Source organism: Crinia signifera, chromosome 2, assembly GCF_055691185.1.
Source record: "Crinia signifera chromosome 2, ASM5569118v1, whole genome shotgun sequence".
NCBI classification, from domain to species: domain Eukaryota; kingdom Metazoa; phylum Chordata; class Amphibia; order Anura; family Myobatrachidae; genus Crinia; species Crinia signifera.
In genome coordinates, this window is record NC_139218.1 from 195,158,787 (window position 1) to 195,172,533 (window position 13,747).

Below are 13,747 nucleotides of genomic sequence, written 5' to 3' on the forward strand. Positions count from 1 at the left end.
AGAGTTTTTTTTTCACGGCACCCCTAGGCCAAAAAAAATGAAGAAAAAAATATATAAAATTAAGTGGATTGTGTTTATATGTGATCCTTAGGTTCAGATATATGGTCAAGGGTTCTGTTTGTACACACATTTTATGATTGGACATCACCAGAACTGGTTTTGTCCAATAATTGACCATAAATAATTTGAGTTGGTCTTGTATCACCAACACATGGCACCCCTGCAAGTGTCCCGAGGCACCCCAGGGAGCCACGGCACACAGTTTGGGAACCACTGGGCTAATACAAGGCCATTTGCCATTCCAAATGACATTTCTGGGACCTTTTATACCACATTATTTGTGTTTAGAGAAAGATGATCATTTCAAAGTGGTTTTGTTGCCCTGGGGTGTAGATAGAGGCCACTAGTTTTGGCCATGTTATCAACAAATGCTGAAACACTACCAGATTTGTGTAACTTTTGCAAAATCTAAGCTAAAGAATCTTTTGGTTTGGAAATGTATAGTAATATATCAGTGAATGCTGAGATTTTTATTTCAGCATAGCCCACCATAATGTCCTTTTTAAAATCAGCAAAGATTACAAATTTAGGGGGGGGGGGGGGGGGGATCAAATAAGTGATGAAACAGGGCAACCCTGTACTGTAGATCTCTGCATAATAAGATTCCTTTTAATTCCATTTTTATAAAATGGTGGTTTAGGGTTAGGAATAGAAGCCATTAAACAGGCTATGCTATTAAATGCCTTATGTATGTCTCTGTAGCATTATTTTAATTCCTTCTTGTTATGAAGCAGCCATAACAGCCCTGATTGGTTTAACTGAATAAAACAAAAGTGGTGATCAGTAATAAAAATGTCTAGTTATACCCTTGATTAATTTTTATCAAATTGACTATTAAGGATATTGGGTTATATAAGTCCTTATAGCAGTCACTAAATTGAGATAAGCCTCTAGATCAGGCATGTCCAAACTGTGGCCCTCCAGCTGTTGTGAAACTACACATCCCAGTATGCCTTGCCATAGTTTTAGCATTCCCCAATAGCAAAACAGTGGCAAGGCATGATGGGACTTGTAGTTTCACAACAGCTGGAGTGCCATAGTTTGGACATGCCTGCTCTAGATGTACCAGTCAAAGTTAGTCAGTGAACGCTGACTTTTTTTTTTTTTTTTCTAAAGCCACAAACAATTACAAGGCAAAAGCATGGTGAAGATGTATTTAGCCTGGTATAGTGATAAAGTGGAAGGTGATAACGCGCCAGCCAATCAACTCTAACTGTCATTTTTAAACACAGCTGATTGGCTGCTGCGTTATCACCTTCCACTTTATCACCGCTTTATCACTTTACCAGGCTAAATAAATCTGCCCCTATGTCTTGTAAATGATTGCTGCTTTAAAAATGTAATTGTTTGTCCAGTATCCTGCACCTCCGGGAAACTGACTTTATTACATCCAACTGACTATCTTAACGTGGGAGAATAAGTTTTGTGGGAATTTTAGTTGCTGTAATGAATGAATATCACTTCCATGGCCTGACATCATTGAGCTTGGGCAGTTGCAAAAGTGTCTACTAATTGATTGCTTTTTGCTTTGCAAATAATTATGCAAGGTATAATCAGACGATTGGTCATCATGTTTGTCATCAGTATCCTGTAGAGAAAAATATAGCAACAAACATCTATATCTATATCGGAGGCACTCCTGAGGCAAAGACAATAATGCTGGTAACCAAATGTAGAGTTGCTGGTGCCTTCCGACAGTAGGGCTCTCCTACACATGTACGGTTTCTGGCGGCGGCACTCAATCACATAAATAACCACACCGTTGGCAGTGGCTTGTATCTACAAGCCACTGCCTACGGTGTGGTTATTTATGTGATTGAGTGCCGCCGCCAGGAACTATATATATATAGATATAGATAGATAGAATTCCGATACATAGTTGAAAATATAGTCCCTCATGATCACTTTGACTCCTTACAGAATATCACTAGATCATACTACTGTTCCAAGTTCTCATCCACAAGGTATCCGGATGGCTCACAGACAATGTATCGCTAAACAGTCAATAGACCGAGATGATTTTTTTTACCATTTTGGGAGGAATTTTCAATGCTATACCTTCCAGATGGGCTTTAATTGGGAACTGTGTAGGTTAAGCACAGGAATAGCAAGGCACCTAGCCTGAAGCATGGAGACCAAAAGACCTGCACTGATTAAAGGTTCAAGTGCTCAGGTTTGGCATAAAAAAAAAAAAACATTAAAAACTCATGTCAACCTTTTTGTTTGTATTGTCCTTTTTTCACTGTTGACCTATTGACTGTCTACCTAGACATTGTGAGCAAATCCACACCCCATCCACAAAATAGTCTGGGAAGCTCCAAAATCAGTCATCTGATTGCAGTGATCACCTCACCAGAGGGGACATCGGGTGCATAAATGTTGACCAGTCGGTATTACTACATTGTTCCACACATCTACAGGTCAGAATTCAAATTGAGTACTGTGTAACACTGATCTCACTGGAACAATATCACCATTCCTCTTTATTTATAAATGTAGGAGGCTATAAAGCTTTCTGCAATCCATTTCTCCTAAGGCCAGTGCTGCATGAGCTCTGCCATGTTGTTTTGTTCAGCTGACTCTGGGTTCATTCAATCAGTGAGCAGTTTCTAGGCAAGATACTGGTTTGGGCCCTCCTCCTTCAAGCAATTCATAGCACTATATTTTTGTTCCTGATGGTTTGCGGCATTGGAAGAGTACCTCGGCACATGCACAGTCTACCAATAAAAGATCAGTTTCATGAATATTGGCACTGTGTACAAATCTGAATCAAGCTCTAGGTCTTTTGGTAGTAGACTAAATACATATGTCACATTTTAAGCAAACTGACTGCCCACATACCGTGAATGAAACCATTTTGTGTATCCAAACATTTGTCATCTTATCAAAGAATATGTCTTAACAGCATTGTCAGTAGGCTGCATTATCAGGGTTATTGGTTGCGGACCATGTATTTTTTGAAGTGGACAGGATCTAGGTGAATCGATACAAAGATATTTTAGATCAGTAAATCAAAGACCCACTTCTAACCCCAATCCTCACCCTAACCATAACCCCTAACACAAACTGCTAAATCCATGGCCTAACCATAGCTCCTAATGTGAATAACCTAAAACAGTTGTCCCAAACTGTGCCTAGGCACCATGAGGCGCCGCAAGGCTCTTTGTAGAGGATGCCTCGGGTTGGTGGTCCAAAATTAAATTATTTATGGGCAAAACGAGTGCTAGAATCACAACTGTGCAATACCACATAACTGACCCTAAGGATGACAGGTAGACACAGGTTTTTTTTTTTTTTTTTTAAATTTAGCAATAAATAACTTTATCATAGGGGTGGTGGGAATATAATCCCGATAGTCTAGGGTGCCATGATTCAAGTTTGGGAATCACTTCCATACCTAAAACCTTAAGCTACAGTTGCTCTAACCCTAAGTTTGTCCCTACTTAGTACTATAAAAGGGGAAACACACAAGTCTGATCTTAAATTGTGAGGGATTAAAAGGTCGCTGCAAGATGGCATCTGTTGTGTGGGCACAGAGCTAGTGGTGTTGAGGGTAAGAGTTCATGTACAGTAATGTGTATAATAGTGACTATGACATGATGAGTCATCCCCACAGATAATAACGGCTTATCTCCTGGGCTGCATGGCACAGGGCTTTCATTTGCATTTTCGCACTGCAAGTACTGGGTGCCTGGCTAATAAAACTGACATTATTGGGGTGCCAGGGTAATTTCTAGAGCCAGGCACTGACAACCCTGTTAAATTACCCTGCAATTGATAGATGATGTAAGCAGGCTGGCAGACAGCCCCCCGGGTTAAATATGGCTCTGTGTGCAGGTGAGGTGCAGTGTGAATGGGTAACTGTTCACAGCATGGAGGAGGCAGTGCTGTCCGCTCCAAGCCCGCCGCCGCCCCTGCGTGATGTCACCAACCTGGCAATAAGCCGGATCGGACGTGGACCTTTTAGACCCCAAATGCTGGGTTGCTTCTGGGATGGGCCATGAAAGCGGTCTTAAGCTGTGTACACACGGGGCGATAGGGGCTGAAATCGCTGGAAATATGGTCGCAGGCAACCATATTGCCAGTGATGGGAGTGTGCCCCTGCGATAAATCGACGGGTGCGCACTCCCGTTTTCAGCCCCATTCTAATCGCTGGTAGCAGGAGCTTGCTCCTGCGACCAGCTGATTACCTCTGCGGCTCCCCCGGCAGAGGTTCCCTTTCATCAGCGACCATCTCTGGTTGCTGATGAAAAGGAGAAACTGAGCAATATATGGCTCAGCCATATATTGCTAGCAATATATCTCCCCCGTGTGTACGGGGCTTTAGCCTGCTGATTGCCTGTTATAGCCAGCAGTTTTTGGAATGCAATATTATCCGCACAGTGCATATACTATATATCTAGTGTGTATTATTACGAACTACTTACACCTCCATATTCTTGACACATATCACCTACTACTATTTGTTCACAGTTCTTCAGCCTAGTATTTTATCTGTTCTTCCTAGAGCTCATTAACTATCCAGAATATAGAAGTGAATGAGGAGCAGATGCGCCATTAGACCACTTAACAACTTTCACTCCATTCATTCTGTACAGATGTGTCCTCATATCTAGCCTTAATATGCCACACACCAGGAGATTCCTGATGCAAGTGAGATGACAGGTCCTGCTAACACCAGGTGTTTTTCTTGCAGAAATGTGCATTGGAGCAAGTGCGATGAGGATGCTCAAGGAGACACTGCTGAATGATTTCATATACAGTACAACAGATATACAAGTGTTGCATATTAAATTAATCAGCATTTCTAATTTAATTTCTAATGCATCCTAGTTGCATTGTCTTGTGGCAGATGCAAATTCAGCAAATAAATGCAAATGCAATAAATAAATGCAAAAAAGCCAACGCTAGCAGAGTGTATCCAGAGAGGCTGTTTGGCTCAACTTCAACAAAGCTGTATGAGGAAACATCCTGCTTCATCAAACTCTTGTTGCAGTGCAAAGTTCTGTAAACATTAATAGATATATCTACAGATGGGGTAGCGTGTTCTCCATTCTCACTGCCTGATTCGTCGGAACTGACATCACAAGTGGGCGAGCGAACTTGTGATTAAACTGGCAATAAATAGGCCAATGTGTACCCACCTTAAGAATAAAGCAGCCAATATTTACCCTGCATAGAAACAAAATAACTCCCCCAAATGTAACGCTATCTGTACTTTACATTTGCCTCCACTGCAGTGCAACATGGTTTTGTCCATCTGCAACAATTGCAGCCTTGCTAAAGCTGGGTACACGCCTAAAGATTTATCTGTCCAATCTCTCTGGTGCAAACAAAAATCTGGAAATGTATATGAGCAAATAAAAATCAGCATTTGCTCCCAAATAGTGTAAATAGACAAAAAAACAATTACTTGCTTACATTTTTTATATCAGATTGATTAACCAATTTGTCTAACTGACCATTGTCTGTGTGGGAGCAGTTTTTTGATTGTCATTGGCTCCCATACGTTTCCAGGTTCCCACCAGTTAGCTAACAGATTTATCTGTCCAATCTATGTACCCAGCTTAAAAAGTCTGAATAAGGTCCTAAACCTGTCCAGTGTGTTAACCTGTCTCCTTGGATTCCCATGAGACAATTCATCTTCAGGATTCATTTGAATCCATGGGTGCCCAAAAGTTTTTGTTAAGCTCCGTACACACTGAGCGATTTGTCGCTCAGCGTCCAAATTGCTGAGTGTTGCGTTTTCATCAGCGACCAGCAATGCTCACTGATGAGAACTATACAATCTGGCACCTTAAGTGTGTTCCTTTCACACTTAAGGTGCCAGATGTTAGACCAGTGTTGACAGTATATGAAATATGTCCTGTGGGTTTAGTGGAAGGGTGGCTATGGCCACATATATGCTATGGCTCCCCCATTTATTAGTTATACATCTGCTGACCATTTATTCTTTACACATGCAGGTAATGAAAGACTCTATGGGGCCTATTCAGACCTGTTTATCAAAAGACCACGCATGCTCATGTGCAAGGTCAGTGATGGCTTGCCATTGCTGGCCATTCTCATGATGATTGACAGCCGGCTGAAGTTTGTTGGTGGCACCCCAGCACTTTCTGAGATTGTCGCCAAAAAAAGCAGGAGGCTGCCAGCTCTGGGGAGGGAGGGACACTGAAGTCAGCAGTGTCCCGAACTCCCCACAGCAATTGCAGCTCCAAGTACTGTAAATCTTGGCTTTCGCGGCCTGCTGCATGTGGGTGGGGGGATACATTGGATGGTGTGTGATTTACAAATGGATTTCTCCCTCTTCACACAGCGGCAAGCATTTGCGCTGCATTACAATGTGTCGAGGCAGTGGCTAACTGTTCCATGGGCTAAGAAAAGTTGCAGCCCAGCGGTCAGGTCTGAATAGGGCCCTATATGCAAGTCCTTCTAACATTTAACATTGAAGTTCATGCAAAATGCTGGTCTGCTAGAGCAGGTGTTGTATCCTGCAGTACAGCTGATCTTTCTTTTTTTTCTTTCCTCTCTCTCTATAACAGCCCAAAGTGGGTATGTTCCACCTCTACAGCAAGTGTTTCAAGCCCCGCGCCGCCCTGGGATTGGCACAGTCGGAAAGCCAATAAAACTTCTTGCCAATTACTTTGAAGTGGACATTCCTAAGATTGATGTCTACCACTATGAGGTGGACATAAAGCCAGACAAATGCCCCAGGCGTGTTAACAGGTGAGTGATAAGGACTTCACGGTTATAGTACTGGGGGCTGGGATCGCTGGCCGCTGGCATCGCTAATAGGGAGGCTCAGGGTTCCGGCAGCAGAGGTGCGGCCTGCACAGCATGACCTATGACCAAGTCCCACTGCGCAGGCCTCACGTTGGGGTCGGGAACAGACAGGCAGTCTCTGAGCGGGTGCCCAGAAGCTGCCCGGCATTGGACTGCACATGCACAGTATAATCCCGAAATCCTGGGATTGGATATTCCAATCCCGGGATTGAAATACATTGCATAACGTGAAACGTGTTAAGTCATTCATTAAATATACAGTATTTAATCAGTAATCAGTGTTATTACCTTATAGATGTGGCAGATGAAAAATATGCATGTGTGGAGTAGTGCGGTGAACTATGGTTGGGTTGTATTGCTATTATGTAATAGAATGCTGCAGGTGGATATGTTTCTAGGTACAGGAATGCCTTTGGGGCACTTATGTGTTTTTTAAATAGTATCTATTATTAATATGACCATTTTTAACTTTCAGTTTATGACCTTTTTTTTTTTTTTTTTTTTGTTCTGTACGATAAAGCTACAAGACGTTCTTTCTCCTCGTAAAAACTGTGTTTTTCTATCCATTTTGTGGGTATGGATCATAGGTTGATAGTGTCTAGGTCAACCTCAAAATTTAACAAGCACAAGGTCACCATGGGCAAAAGGTTGACACCAGCAAAATGTCAACACATGTATAGGTTGACATGAGTTTTTATTTTTTTGTGTCAATTTGTAGATTTTTTTTTATTGTAATGAGGCATTAAATTACAATTGCACACTGAAGGTAAACATAACCTATCAATCATTATATAAGTACAGTTGCATTAATGTTATGTATAGTTGTGCAATTTTCAAATAACATTACTGCAATCATAATAACAAATCATTTGCATATTGTAATCAGATATGACATCAAGTGATACAATAATTGGAGTTTCCTGTTTGTTTGTATTATTTCAGAGTCAGCGTTCCTATTGTTATACGCAAGAGTCCTGTTCCCGAGCCTGGGTAGCACCATTCCACAACCACCTTCTAGTCATTCAAATTAATTGGGGTCATTTTAATTTGTAGATTTGAGCACATGGACCCCCCAATTAGTGTACCTCTTTGCTCACCATGAGGCAGATGTATTAAGCTTTAACAAGAGATAAATGCAAGGGTGATAAGGAGAGATAAACGCCCAGCCAATCACCTGCTAACTGCCATGTTACAGGATGCAGTTACAATCCCGGCGGTCGGGATCCCGGCGTTCAGAATCCCGACGCCGGAATCCCGACCGCCGAAATGCCGAAACATTCTCCCTCCGTGGGTGTCCACGACACCCCTGGAGGGAGAATAAATTAGTGTGCCGAGCGTAGCGAGGCACCGGGCCCGCTGCGTGGCGAGCGCAGCGAGCCCGCAAGGGGGGGCAATCCACGTCCCCCCCTTGTCGGCATTTTGGCTGTCGGGATTCTGAACGCCGGGATCCCGACCGCCGGGATTCAATACTGAATCCCATGTTACAGCCTGTGTTTGAAAAAAGTCAGTAAGGAGCTGATTGGCTGGATGTTTTTCTCTCTTTATCACCCTTGCATTTATCTCTTGTTAAAGCTTAACACATCTGCCCCCATGTGTTGGACCAGGGGTCTCACCGCGCTCATCTCACTTTACCATCAATGTGGGCTATGACCGAAAACTGTGAAGTATGAAAAAACTCAGAAAAAAAATGAAAAGCTCATGTCAACCTTTTCATGTGTTGACCTATCGCCATGTCGACCTAATGCATGTTGACCAGTAGTGGTTGATTTTATTGACTGTTGACCTAATGCATGTCGACCCAATGGCCAGATCCCCCTCTCTGCCACTGATATGACTTCTGATATCTCATCTTCCAGGGAAGTTGTAGAATACATGGTTCAACACTTCAAGCCACAGATCTTTGGAGACAGAAAACCAGTGTATGATGGAAAGAAGAACATTTATACAGTTACAACGTTGCCTATTGGTCATGAAAGGGTAAAAAAATCTCACCTGGAAGGGTTGGGGTTGTACTAGTGAATGTGAATAAACGGACCTATGTATAGCAGTGCTTTCTTCTGGAATGAATGCCCTTTAATCTTCTCAGGTTGATTTTGAAGTGACAATCCCTGGTGAGGGAAAGGACAGAATTTTTAAAGTGTCCATTAAATGGATGGCAGTGGTGAGCTGGAGAATGTTACATGAAGCCTTGGGGAATGGCCGAATCCAACTTCCTCTGGAGTCTGTGCAAGCTTTGGATGTAGCAATGAGACACCTAGCCTCAATGAGGTGGGAGGCATGAACTTGGATGCTTGTGACTGTTACTAAATGCAAAGAGCAATATGCGTGAGTGTAGTATTTGTGAAACTGTTATATTGTTGCTTATGCAGGTATACCCCAGTGGGACGGTCTTTCTTCTCACCTCCAGAAGGGTATTATCACCCACTTGGTGGGGGCCGCGAGGTCTGGTTTGGGTTCCATCAATCTGTGCGCCCAGCCATGTGGAACATGATGCTTAACATTGATGGTGAGTTTTTCTTTGTATCTAGGTAACTTTACATCAATCCATACATTATTCAACTGCACATCAATACATTCACCACACAGGTTCAGTGATTCTAGTTGTAGCTCATGACCCAGAGCTTACTTCCTAACAATTGATTAACCCCTTCCTGACACAGCATGTTTTTGCCTTCCTGACAGAGCCCTTTTTTTCAAATCTGACATGTATCACTTAAGTGGGGATAACTTTTTTTTGCTTTTACTTATCCCAGTGATTTTGAGATTGTTTTTTCGTGACACATTGTACTTCAAGTTAGTGGTAAATTTTCGTCGATACAGTCTGTGTTTTTTTGTGAAAAATACCAAAATGTCGGAAAAAAATGGAAAATTTAACAATTTGCAAAATGTTAAATTTTCTGCTTGTGAGACAAATAATCATACCACTCAAAATAGTTAATAACTAACATAGACCATATGTCTACTTTATGTTTCAATCATTATTTCAACTTCCTTTTAATTTTTTTGGACACTAGGAGGCTTACAATATGAATAGCAAATTTTCAAATTTTCAAGAAAATTTCAAACACTGATTTTTTTAGGGACCAGTTCAGTTCTGATGTGACTTTGAGGGACTTGTATGTGAGACACCCCCATAAATGATGCCATTTCAAAAACTGCACCCCTCACAGTATTCAAAACAGCATTTTGGAAGTTTGTTAACCCTTTAGGTGTTTCACAGGAATTAAAACAAAGTGTAGGTGAAATTTCAAAATTTCATTTTTTTTGCAGATTTTCAATTTTAATACATTTTTCTAAGGAACACAGTAGATTTTACTAGAGAAATGTGACTAAAAATTGATTCCCCCAATTCTTTTGTTTTCATAAATATCCTATATGTGGCCCTAGTGTGCACGTTGACCAAACCACAGGCTTCATAATAGAAGGAGCACCTACTTGATTTTGGAGCCTCCTTTTTATGAGATTATTTTTTAGGCACCATGTAGGTTTCTAGGCACCATAAGATGCTAAAAGTTAGGAACCCCCCCACAAGTGACCCCATTTTGCAAACTACACCCCTCAGGGAATTCATCTAGGGGTATAGTGTACATTTCAAACCCCCAGGGGTTTCACCAATTGTGGTACAACAGGGCAGTGAAAATGAAAAATTAATTTTTTTACACAAAAATGCAGTTCTGGCTCCAAATTTGTCATTTTCACAAGGAATGAAGGAGACAAAGCACCCCAAAATCTGTGCCCCAATTTCTCCCGAGTACGACAATGCCTCACATGTGACCAAAAAATACCAGTTGGGTGCATGGCAGGACTCAGAAGGGAAGGAGTGATTTTTGGATTTTGCAGCTCAGATTCTGGTGGAATTTTGGTGGGTACTATGTCGCATTAGCAAGACCCCCAAAGCACCAATACAGTGGAACCCCCCCACAAGTGACCCCATTTTGCAAACTACACCCCTCAGGGAATTCATCTAGGGGTATAGTGTACATTTCAAACCCCCAGGGGTTTCACCAATTTTGATACAACTGGGCAGTGAAAATGAAAAGTTACATTTTTTTACACAAAAATGCAGTTCTGGCTCAAAATTTTTCATTTTCATAAGGTATGAAGGAGAAAAAGCACCCCAAAATCTGTGCCCCAATTTCTCCCCGAGTACGGCAATGCCTCACATGTGACCAAAAAATACCAGTTGGGTGCATGGCAGGACTCAGAAGGGAAGGAGTGATTTTTGGATTTTGCAGCTCAGATTCTGGTGGAATTTTGGTGGGTGCTATGTCGCATTAGCAAGACCCCCAAAGCACCAATACAGTGGAACCCCCCCACAAGTGACCCCATTTTGCAAACTACACCCCTCAGGGAATTCATCTAGGGGTATAGTGTACATTTCAAACCCCCAGGGGTTTCACCAATTTTGATACAACTGGGCAGTGAAAATGAAAAGTTACATTTTTTTACACAAAAATGCAGTTCTGGCTCAAAATTTTTCATTTTCATAAGGTATGAAGGAGAAAAAGCACCCCAAAATCTATGCCCCAATTTCTCCCGAGTACGGCAATGCCTCACATGTGACCAAAAAATACCAGTTGGGTGCATGGCAGGACTCAGAAGGGAAGGAGTGATTTTTGGATTTTGCAGCTCAGATTCTGGTGGAATTTTGGTGGGTGCTATGTCGCATTAGCAAGACCCCCAAAGCACCAATACAGTGGAACCCCCCACAAGTGACCCCATTTTGCAAACTACACCCCTCAGGGAATTCATCTAGGGGTATAGTGTACATTTCAAACCCCCAGGGGTTTCACCAATTTTGATACAACTGGGCAGTGAAAATGAAAAGTTACATTTTTTTACACAAAAATGCAGTTCTGGCTCAAAATTTTTCATTTTCATAAGGTATGAAGGAGAAAAAGCACCCCAAAATCTGTGCCCCAATTTCTCCCGAGTACGGCAATGCCTCACATGTGACCAAAAAATACCAGTTGGGTGCATGGCAGGACTCAGAAGGGAAGGAGTGATTTTTGGATTTTGCAGCTCAGATTCTGGTGGAATTTTGGTGGGTGCTATGTCGCATTAGCAAGACCCCCAAAGCACCAATACAGTGGAACCCCCCCACAAGTGACCCCATTTTGCAAACTACACCCCTCAGGGAATTCATCTAGGGGTATAGTGTACATTTCAAACCCCCAGGGGTTTCACCAATTGTGGTACAACTGGGCAGTGAAAATGAAAAGTAAAATTTTTTTACACAAAAATGCAGTTCTGGCTCAAAATTTTTCATTTTCATAAGGTATGAAGGAGAAAAAGCACCCCAAAATCTGTGCCCCAATTTCTCCCGAGTACGGCAATGCCTCACATGTGACCAAAAAATACCAGTTGGGTGCATGGCAGGACTCAGAAGGGAAGGAGTGATTTTTGGATTTTGCAGCTCAGATTCTGGTGGAATTTTGGTGGGTGCTATGTCGCATTAGCAAGACCCCCGAAGCACCAATACAGTGGAACCCCCCACAAGTGACCCCATTTTGCAAACTACACCCCTCAGGGAATTCATCTAGGGGTATAGTGTACATTTCAAACCCCCAGGGGTTTCACCAATTTTGATACAACTGGGCAGTGAAAATGAAAAGTTAAATTTTTTTACACAAAAATGCAGTTCTGGCTCAAAAATTTTCATTTTCATAAGGTATGAAGGAGAAAAAGCACCCCAAAATCTGTGCCCCAATTTCTCCCGAGTACGGCAATGCTTCATGTGTGACCAAAAAATGGCAGGACTCAGAAGGGAAGGAGTGATATTTGGATTTTGCAGCTCAGATTCTGGTGGAATTTTGGTGGGTGCTATGTCGCATTAGCAAGACCCCCGAAGCACCAATACAGTGGAACACCCCCACAAGTGACCCCATTTTGCAAACTACACCCCTCAGGGAATTCATCTAGGGGTATAGTGTACATTTCAAACCCCCAGGGGTTTCACCAATTTTGATACAACTGGGCAGTGAAAATGAAAAGTTAAATTTTTTTACACAAAAATGCAGTTCTGGCTCAAAATTTTTCATTTTCATAAGGTATGAAGGAGAAAAAGCACCCCAAAATCTGTGCCCCAATTTCTCCCGAGTACGGCAATGCTTCATGTGTGACCAAAAAATGGCAGGACTCAGAAGGGAAGGAGTGATATTTGGATTTTGCAGCTCAGATTCTGGTGGAATTTTGGTGGGTGCTATGTCGCATTAGCAAGACCCCCGAAGCACCAATACAGTGGAACCCCCCCACAAGTGACCCCATTTTGCAAACTACACCCCTCAGGGAATTCATCTAGGGGTACAGTGTACATTTCAAAGTTACATTTTTTTACACAAAAATGCAGTTCTGGCTCAAAATTTTTCATTTTCATAAGGTATGAAGGAGAAAAAGCACCCCAAAATCTGTGCCCCAATTTCTCCCGAGTACGGCAATGCCTCACATGTGACCAAAAAATACCAGTTGGGTGCATGGCAGGACTCAGAAGGGAAGGAGTGATTTTTGGATTTTGCGGCTCAGATTCTGGTGGAATGAATGGTGGGTGCTATGTGGCATTAGCAAGACCCCCGAAGCACGGTAAAATGATGAACCTAATAATCCATAGATGTGTGGTATATTTTAAAACACTCCTTTATACATAGGCCGGGTTTGTCGGGGCAAGTGTCACACTGGAAAATAGTTTGCTTTCTTATTCCCTTTTTATAGCAAACTTTGCACCTTTTTTGTGTCCTGCCCTTTTTTCCAGTGGAGGGGATTTCATCAGGAAAATGCTGCCCTGGTACAATACGGGGGCCAGTACTAGAAGTACTGGGGCCCTCTGCCTGCTGGTTCCCAAATATTAGGCCCTTTATGACTTCCTCTTGAAAGTGCATAAATGTCCCCCTCTGGCTGGTAGAACGGA

The 13,747-nt window shown here is 42.3% G+C and overlaps 1 protein-coding gene across 2 annotated transcripts in view; it reads left to right on the forward strand.

The window, feature by feature from the left end:
* LOC146060368 (protein argonaute-1) overlaps positions 1 to 13,747 on the forward strand; it is a 95,681-nt gene that overhangs the window by 38,070 nt on the left and 43,864 nt on the right. For both annotated transcript variants that reach the window (XM_083173504.1, XM_083173505.1), the window contains 4 exons: positions 6,603 to 6,786; positions 8,700 to 8,820; positions 8,930 to 9,111; positions 9,213 to 9,349. In XM_083173504.1, the coding sequence (XP_083029630.1) occupies positions 6,603 to 6,786; positions 8,700 to 8,820; positions 8,930 to 9,111; positions 9,213 to 9,349 (624 nt within the window). The remainder of the gene's footprint in view (positions 1 to 6,602; positions 6,787 to 8,699; positions 8,821 to 8,929; positions 9,112 to 9,212; positions 9,350 to 13,747) is intronic.